This window comes from Hordeum vulgare, chromosome 5H (genome assembly GCF_904849725.1).
Source record: "Hordeum vulgare subsp. vulgare chromosome 5H, MorexV3_pseudomolecules_assembly, whole genome shotgun sequence".
NCBI classification, from domain to species: domain Eukaryota; kingdom Viridiplantae; phylum Streptophyta; class Magnoliopsida; order Poales; family Poaceae; genus Hordeum; species Hordeum vulgare.
The window spans coordinates 464,093,127-464,103,189 of NC_058522.1; the positions used below are offsets into that span (position 1 = coordinate 464,093,127).

The 10,063-nt window shown below is 45.2% G+C and overlaps 1 protein-coding gene across 1 annotated transcript; it reads left to right on the forward strand.

The window, feature by feature from the left end:
• The first annotated feature begins 7,410 nt into the window (after nucleotides 1-7,410).
• Nucleotides 7,411-8,865, forward strand: LOC123395454 (transcription termination factor MTEF18, mitochondrial-like). Its single transcript, XM_045090457.1, has one exon. The coding sequence runs from the start codon at nucleotides 7,519-7,521 to the stop codon at nucleotides 8,674-8,676; it is 1,158 nt and encodes a 385-aa protein (XP_044946392.1). The 5' UTR covers nucleotides 7,411-7,518; the 3' UTR covers nucleotides 8,677-8,865.
• Nucleotides 8,866-10,063: the final 1,198 nt, after the last annotated feature.

Here is a 10,063-nt window from a genome sequence, read left to right on the forward strand (position 1 = left end):
AAAATTATACGCTAAACTCCCACTCAAAAAGTACATCTCTCTAGTCATTTGAGTGGTTCATGATCCACTTACACTAGCTCAAGTCCGATCATCACGTGAGTTGAGTATAGTTTCAGTGGTAAGCATCCCTATGCTAATCATATCATCTATATGATTCATGATCGACCTTTCGGTCTCATGTGTTCCGAGGCCATGTCTGCACATGCTAGGCTCGTCAAGCTTAACCCGAGTGTTCCACGTGCGCAACTGTTTTGCACCCGTTGTATGTGAACGTTGAGTCTATCACACCCGATCATCACGTGGTGTCTCGAAACGACGAACTGTAGCAACGGTGCACAGTCGGGGAGAACACAATTTCGTCTTGAAATTTTAGTGAGAGATCACCTCATAATGCTACCGTCGTTCTAAGCAAAATAAGGTGCATAAAAGGATTAACATCACATGCAATTCATAAGTGACATGATATGGCCATCATCACGTGCTTCTTGATCTCCATCACCAAAGCACCGGCACGATCTTCTTGTCACCGGCGCCACACCATGATCTCCATCAACGTGTCGCCATCGGGGTTGTCGTGCTACTCATGCTATTACTACTAAAGCTACATCCTAGCAAAATAGTAAACGCATCTGCAAGCACAAACGTTAGTATAAAGACAACCCTATGGCTCCTGCCGGTTGTCGTACCATCGACGTGCAAGTCGATATTATCTAATACAACATGATCATCTCATACATCTAATATATCACATCACATCGTTGGCCATATCACATCACAAGCATACCCTGCAAAAACAAGTTAGACGTCTTCTAATTTTGTTGTTGCATGTTTTACGTGGTGACCACGGGTATCTAATAGGATCGCATCTTACTTACGCAAACACCACAACGGAGATATATGAGTTGCTATTTTACCTCATCCAAGGACCTCCTCGATCAAATTCGATTCAACTAAAGTTGGAGAAACCGACACTTGCCAGTCATCTTTGAGCAACGGGGTTACTCATAGCGATGAAACCAGTCTCTCGTAAGCGTACGAGTAATGTCGGTCCAAGCCGCTTCAATCCAACAATACCGCAGAATCAAGAAAAAGACTAAGGAGGGCAGCAAAACGCACATCAGCGCCCACAAAAAACTTTTGTGTTCTACTCGAGAAGACATCTACGCATGAACCTAGCTCATGATGCCACTGTTGGAGAACGTCGCATGGGAAACAAAAATTTTCCTACGCGCACGAAGACCTATCATGGTGATGTCCATCTACGAGAGGGGATGAGTGATCTACGTACCCTTGTAGACCGTACAGCAGAAGCGTTAGTGAACGCGGTTGATGTAGTGGAACGTCCTCACGTCCCTCGATCCGCCCCGCGAACAATCCCGCAATCACTCCCACGATCTAGTACCGAACGGACGGCACCTCCGCGTTCGGCACACGTACAGCTCAACGATGATCTCGGCCTTCTTGATCCAGCAAGAGAGACGGAGAGGTAGAAGAGTTCTCCGGCAGCGTGACGGCGCTCCGGAGGTTGGTGATGACCTTGTCTCAGTAGGGCTCCGCCCGAGCTCCGCAGAAACGCGATCTAGAGGAAAAACCGTGGAGGTATGTGGTCGGGCTGCCGTGGAAAAGTCGTCTCAAATCAGCCCTAAAACCTCCGTATATATAGGTGGGAGAGAGGGGACCTTGCCTGGAGCCCCAAGGGGGTCGGCCGAGCCAAGGGGGGAAGGTCTCCCCCCCCCCAAACCGAGTTGGACTTGGTTTGGTGGGTGGGAGTCCTTCCTTCCCTTCCCACCTCCTTTTTTTTCTCTTTGATTTTTCTTCCAATGCGCATAGGGCCCTTTTTTGGCTGTCCCACCAGCCCACTAAGGGCTGGTGCGCCACCCTCAAGGCCTATGGGCTTCCCCGGGGTGGGTTGCCCCCTCTCGGTGAACTCCCGGAACCCATTCGTCATTCCCGGTACATTCCCGGTAACTCTGAAAACCTTCCGGTAATCAAATGAGGTCATCCTATATATCAATCTTCGTTTCCGGACCATTCCGGAAACCCTCGTGACGTCCGTGATCTCATCCGGGACTCCGGACAACATTCGGTAACCAACCATATAACTCAAATACGCATAAAACAACGTCGAACCTTAAGTGTGCAGACCCTGCGGGTTCGAGAACTATGTAGACATGACCCGAGAGACTCCTCGGTCAATATCCAATAGCGGGACCTGGATGCCCATATTGGATCCTACATATTCTGCGAAGAACTTATCGTTTGAACCTCGGTGTCAAGGATTCATATAATCCCGTATGTCATTCCCTTTGTCCTTCGGTATGTTACTTGCCCGAGATTTGATCGTCAGTATCCCCATACCTATTTCAATCTCGTTTACCGGCAAGTCTCTTTACTCGTTCCTTAATACAAGATCCCGCAACTTACACTAAGTCACATTGCTTGCAAGGCTTGTGTGTGATGTTGTATTACCGAGTGGGCCCCGAGATACCTCTCCGTCACGCGGAGTGACAAATCCCAGTCTTGATCCATACTAACTCAACTAACACCTTCGGAGATACCTGTAGAGCATCTTTATAGTCACCCAGTTACGTTGCGACGTTTGATACACACAAAGTATTCCTCCGGTGTCAGTGAGTTATATGATCTCATGGTCATAGGAACAAATACTTGACACGCAGAAAACAGTAGCAACAAAATGACACGATGAACATGCTACGTCTATTAGTTTGGGTCTAGTCCATCATGTGATTCTCCTAATGACGTGATCCAGTTATCAAGCAACAACACCTTGTTCATAATCAGAAGACACTGACTATCTTTGATCAACTGGCTAGCCAACTAGAGGCTTGCTAGGGACAGTGTTTTGTCTATGTATCCACACATGTAAATGAGTCTTCATTCAATACAATTATAGCATGGATAATAAACGATTATCTTGATACAGGAATTATAATAATAACTATATATATTATTGCCTCTAGGGCATAATTCCAACAGTATGCACCTGCTATGTGTTATGATCTGCATCCCCCGAGGGTGACAATAACAAGGATTCTTTTCGGTGATTACTGTAGTTTGAGGAGTTCATGTATTCACTATGTGTTAATGCTTTGTTCCGATTCTCTATTAAAAGGAGGCCTTAATATCCCTTAGTTTCCTTATGGACCCCGTTGCCATGGGAGGGTAGGACAAAACATGTCATGCAAGTTCTTTTCCATAAGCACGTATGACTATATACGGAATACATGCCTACATTGTATTGATGAACTGGAGCTAGTTCTGTGTTGCCCTAGGTTATAACTCATACATGATCGATATCATCCAACACATACCCAACATCACTGATCCAGTGCCTACGAGTTTCCACATATTAATACTTGATAAGTTGCTATTACTACTGCTGCTACTATTACACTTGCTACCAGTCTGCTACTGTTACCGCTACTGTCGTTACTGCTGCTTTGGTTACTTGCTATCAAACTATCATATTATCCTGCTACTGATCACTTGCTACAAATATTTAGCCTCTAGGTGTCATTGAATTGACAACTCAACTACTAATACTTGCAAGTATTCTTTGGCTCCCCTTGTGGCGAATCAATAAATTTGGGTTGAATACTCTACCCTCGAAAACTATTGTGATTCCCTATACTTGTGGGTTATCATCTTGCATGAGGATACCCGTAGTGATATTGGGGTATTCAAGTGATTCACTTGATATATGTTGTGGCATCAACTCACGGATTCCCGAGGTGACATTGGGATAATCTAGGCATAGGGGTTGATTGCACATTTTCATAATATGTTCTACGATAGGAATCTTGATGTGCTCCTTAAAGTTCTTTGTGTCGGATCGAGTATTACGAATCTGAATTTTTTATGGTGTTATTTTAGTATGAACTCTTGATAGATCGATCAGAAAGGATAACTTGTTATCTTAGTATAAACTCTTGGAAAGATTGATCGAAAAGAATAACTTTGAGGTGGTTTCGTACCCTACAAACCATTTTTTCTTATGTTCTCCGCTGGATGGGAACTTTGGAGTGGTTCTTTATCGCACGTTGAGGGATTTTTATGTGATCCAATTATATTAGAATTGTTGCGAGATTGCACTAGTGAAAGTATGAACCCTACGCCTTATTACCAAACCTTTATACTATCATTACTACACTTGTATCACCATCTCTTCGTCAAACTAGTGCACCTATACAATTTACCATTGTATTTGGTGTGTTGGGGACACAAGTTACTTTTTATTATTTAGTTGCAGAGTTGTTTGAGAGAGACCATCTTCATCTTACGCCTCCCACGGACTGATAAGCCTTGGGTCATCCACTTGAGGGAAATTTGCTACTATCCTACAAAACTCTGCGCTTGGAGGCCCAACATAAGTCTACAGGAACAGGTTGTGTAGTAGACATCAAGCTCTTTTCTGGCGTTGTTGATGGGGAGGTGAGTGCTTGAAGGTATATCCTTAGATCTTGCAATTGGATCTTTTAGTTTCTTGTCTTATCACTAGTTTGGTTTTCTAAAAATAAAATTACAAAAAAATAGAATTGAGGTGGTCTCATATTGTCCATCTCTATCATGTCTTTCTTGAAAATGATGGAAAGGAAAATTATGCTCAATTGCTAGAGGAATAATGTATGAAAATGTACGTGAGGTTGTCCTTGGACATTCCTTATGTGAAACCCAGTATGGGATACATAGTAACATCAACATGTCAGGCAAGGATTCACATCAAAGAAAAACACAAGAAAACTATGAACAAGTTTGTTTCTGTTGACAAAGAAAAACTAAGATTTTCCAAAAACAAGAGGATAATAATAAGAAGGCAATTTTATTACCTAACTCCCTTGGCGTTGATGGAAAATGTGATGGTGGAGTTGATGCTTGTGAACACACTCTTCCACCCGTGGACTTACCCCACCCACTCCTCCAGCTCCACACCCAGCCGTCAGGGGCGTACCCACGTTGTGCTACCCGGGTGCACAGAACACCGGGTGCAAAATGTTTTCTTTGTAAATTTCATGCAAAATATAGTGTGTGACACCTCATCTTTAGATGAAATTTATGAGTGATCATATGCTAGGACACCGGATCATTTTCTCTCTAAATCCGCCCCTGCCAGCCGTCTTGGGCCACTAGTTTGCCTAATAATCTTCTACCAAAAGCAACAACATATTCATGACTCCATTCAGTTTTTTTCAGTTATGAAAATGATGATAAGCAGGAGGGGCTAGACAATGAATCAATTGATCCATACCCCCTTACCGAGGTGGAACTCATGGTTGCACGAGAGGCTCATAATCATGGACGTCTCTCCACAACCATAATGAGGCATGTTCATACATCTAGTTGATTTGGTTATTCCTCGATAATTTGTTATCATCCTTGTGTCTTCTCTTCCTAGCAAAAATGTCGAGATGTTTTACATCAATAATCACAAAAAAATGTTGCACCGTGTCCTCTCATTAGAATCGGTTACAATGAGAAAATGTCTCCTAAATTATCTTCCCACGTGCAGCAATGATAAAATGATCTTGTGAGAAAGGGAATCATTAGCAATACACTAAAACAAAGAGGTTGCTCATAAAACTAAAAAGTTAAGTACACGAGTACATCTGCTCACGAGGGTTGATTTGGGCCAAAGATTTTGTTCTCCCAAATATTGCTAGAGAGTCTCCCGTGTCAAATTTCATTCCTTCAATGTTGCAGCCTAGTCAAATATTAATGTTGTATCCTCACGTTGATGATTGCTATCTATGCCTTCTACACCACCTCATTAACCAGCACACACACCAAGCATGCCAAATATATGTCATCAAATATATCAATAACTATCTTCCCTTGCACAAAATCTGTAGCAATAATGAGTATACAATATTTTGACAAAAATCTATTGTCGATAACACACCAACAAATCAAACCGATGGAGCACACCAGAACCGAGCCGTGTTGCTCACCTTCCCTCATTGCCATTGCCCACGAATCTTATCTGTCTGGACGCCTCTTCTAGCTGCTGCTCCACTCCTCCTTGGTTGTCTGGTCGCTGCCACAAAGCTCCAACCGTACCTGGATTAATTGCAACAGTAGGAATGCCAGATGCAATTAACCAAGAAAACAATCAAAGTGCAAATATCAGTTCCTGCTGAGATGCATATAAACATTTTATGTTTAGCACTCGATCATATTAGTGTTATGCATTGTAATTGGCAATAAACACTTCGAGTGTGCCACGAAAGGTGAAGGACTTTGGTGCCGGTATTGCATTTTTTGAGCTGAAGAACACAACAAATTCACCTGGCCGCCTCGAGATCAGGTCAACAACAACTCTCCCGGCTCCTACTACATTGTGTTAGCTATGTTTAGCCCAACCACCACCGTGCGTCCCTCGAGATGGAGCAGCTCCCGCACCGCTTTCCCCACGAATTCGTCAAATTGTATATCTTCTATGAATGCACATCCTAGCTACTCTAGACAAACAAATTTTGTTACTAAGTTGTATGTTTTATTTTATTTAAACAAGTGATCATCTCGGTTGTTTTTGTAAACACCATTACTCAGTAAATTTATTGACGATATAACTAAACCTTTATGCAGCAAGTGCTTCAGAGATTTATATTCAACAACAACTTGTTGGTTCTACTTGAACTTAAAAGGAGAGGGAGAAATCAAGACTTGAGTCGTCACACAGTTAGAACAATGATATGATGAGATAAGAAAATCAATTTACCTTTTCTGTGATATTTCATATGTGAGTGGAAAAGGATATTTCATATGTGAGTGGAAAAGTACTGCTTGATATTTTACAGTTTCATCATGGTCCCGAACATGGCCACGTCCCGAGAATGCTTGTGCCTCGCACAACCATGAGGGGAGAATTCCTACAGAACACAACCATTAATCGCTCGATCTCAATCGCTAGAAACATGTAGGGGGAAGGAGAAGCACTCGTCCCACTGTGTATTGGACGAGAACTTGACACACGTAAATTGCTAAGAGAAGCTTCCTTGTCATGACCACCCGAGCCCCTAGTCTCTTCCCTGACATGGAGGCTCACCCTCCATCTTCCTTAACGAGGAGTTTCACGGCTTCCGCCCACATCCGACGCTCCTCGGCATGGCACCCTTATGCCGGTGCGTGGATGCCTTCTGTGGCATCCACCATCTATGGGTAGCACGAACGGTGAGCCGGTGAGCGGGGCGCTGGACGACGACCATCATGGCGGCAGCGAGGATGGCCGGATGGCACCGGGTCGGGAAGGGAGAGGACCCACACCGGTCCAATTTAGGATGGCATGGAGGAGGAGAAGAAAGAGTTGGGGAATAGGCTTGCCGGAGGCAATAGCTGGGTGAGTGGCTTGTAGGAGTAGAGATTCTTAAAATTATTGGACTTGTTTTTCTCAACCGGACGAGGCACACCTGCAACTTGCAACTCATCAGCGTTCCCCTCCTCATCCCCAGTTCCCCACTTCCGGGAAAATAACCGCTGCCGCCGCCACTCGTCGCGGCCACCATGATCCGCCTCCGCAGCTGCATCCTCACCCATCTCCTCCATTCGCCCCCCGCCTCTCACATCTCCTCTCTCCGCCGTCTCCTCTCAACCACAGTGCCGGAGCCCCCCGTTCCGGCAAACCCGGGCTTCGCCGTCGAGGACTACCTCGTCGCCACCTGCGGCCTCACCCGGCCCCAGGCCCTCAAGGCTTCCGTCAAAATCTCCGGCCTCAAGTCACCCTCCAAGCCCGACGCCGTCCTCGCCTTCCTCGCCGGCCTCGGCCTCTCGAGCGCCGACGTCGCCGCCCTCGTCGCCACTGACCCGCGGTTACTCTGCGCCAGCATGGACACACTGACTTCCAATGTCGCGGGGCTCGCCGGCATGAGCATGTCGCCTTCTCAGATCGCTCGGCTCGTCATGCTCGGCCGCGCCATCTTCCGCTGCAAACCCGTCGTCTCCAGGCTGCACTACTACCTGCCGCTCTTCGGATCCCCCGAGAACCTCCTTCACGTTCTCAAGCAGAACTCCTACCTCCTATCATCCAACATCGACAAGGTGGTACAGCCCAACGTCGCGTTCCTGAGGGAGTGCGGGCTAGATGCTTGTGATATTGCCAAGCTGTGCATCTCTCTTCCCAGGCTGCTCAGCACCAAACCAGAGCGCGTCCGGGCGATGGCGGCGTGCACCGAGAGTGTAGGCGTGCGCCGCGGCTCCGGGATGTTCAGAAAAGCAATGCAGGCTGTCGCCTTCCGCAGCGAGGAGAAAGTCGCCGCCAAAGTGGCGTACCTGAAGAACACGTTCAGGTGGTCGGATGCTGAGGTGGCCATTGCTGTCTTTAGGTCTCCAATGGTGCTGACGAGGTCCGACGACAGGCTCCTGCGTACGTCTGAGTTCCTTATCTCTGAGGTGGGGCTGGAACCGGCGTACATTGCTCCTCGGTCAGTAATGGTCTGCCTTAGCCTGGAGGGTCGACTGAAGCCCCGGTACTACGTTATGAAGTTCCTAAAGGAACATGGATTGCTAAATAGTGGAAGGAGTTATTTATCAGTTGTCTTGGCGACCGAGAAGGTATTCGTGGAGAAGTTCATATACCCTCACAAGGAAGCTGCACCACACCTCGCTGAAGACTATGATGCTGCTTGCAGAGGGGAAGTGCCGACTAATTTCAGATTCACATGAGCCAAGAACGGGCTATGCAAATTGGTAACTGCGTGCTGGTTGTCCACTGATGGATGTCTTCTAGATGCTGGTTTGGTCATTGGTAGCTTGTGATGAAACTGGTAGTTTGATTCCTGAATCCTGATATGTTTATGCCACCATTCAGTAGAAAAGAAACCATGGCCTAATATGAACTTTTTCATTCCTGAATGCTTTTCCTGAATCCTGATATGTTAATCCTGGTATGAACTTTTTCACCCTTGTTTTGGAACACATGTATTGGAGCTAAGAAATTGTGAGATCAGGCCTATTATGTCAGTAACATGCTGCTTTGGTTGCTGGTAACGCCTGATGAAGCTATTAATTAGATTCATGAGACCTGGTATGTCTCCGTCCTCATTCAGTATAGAAGAAAGCATGTCATGGTCATGAATTTGTTCATCCTCATGTCATATTGTTGCACATATTAGATCAGGCCATTGAGCAGATGCATTGGAATATATGTGACTGAGTAGTATATTTGCACTCTTGTGGTGCATTTTATGGAATACTGATATGGAAGCAGCGGAGTGTTGTCAAATTGCCCCTGCAGTTTCCGGCACAATCCTCTAACCTATCTATCCGTGAAACTGAAAGAGTGAAAATTCTGAACTGTTTTTCATGGGGAACAATGTTGGACTTGTGGATGACCACAACATGTTCACCACTGCCGAGAGTGCCATTTCGATCTAGTAATAACCGACCGATACCGTACTACTTGCCTAGCTGTCTCCGACGCGAGGCTGCTTGAGGAGGCGGGGCGCGGAGGGGGAGAGCTATACCTTGCCATGGGCAGCCCGGCCTGGACGGCCCGACCCGAAAATCATGGGCCGGGCCTAATCGTGCTATCAGGCCGGGCTCGGTTTTTCGCATTACACATAGTTGCCATGCTAACACTATCGGATTGAGAGATAGGATCATTTTGGCATGATATACAGAGGGTTTGAATTTCACTTTTCATGCACCATTCCAATTTTGCAATTTGCCATGGATTTTTTTTCTGTTTATTACATACACGGCAAAACACCATGGCAAATTATAGCTAAAACACCATGTCAATTTTTAATTTGCATGTGTCATGGTTCTTACACAAAGCATGGCAATTATAGCTAAAAGATCATCACAATTTTTAATTTGCATATGCCATGCCAACTTTATTCATTTTTTGTGTTTTTTATATACACGTCAAATTTCTCATACAAATCGTGGCAAGTTTAATATGGATCTGTCATGGAAACTTTGTTTATAATTTGTGTTCATACTATTCATTCTATTTTTTCCATTGCAATTTCCATACAAAACATGACAATTTGTATTAAAACACCATGGCAAATTTCAGTATGCATTTGCCATGGATATTATTTTTCAT

Excerpts from the sequence above, each read along its gene's own strand:
- LOC123395454 (XM_045090457.1), top strand. The coding sequence starts at position 7,519 with ATGATCCGCCTCCGCAGCTGCATCCTCACCCATCTCCTCCATTCGCCC.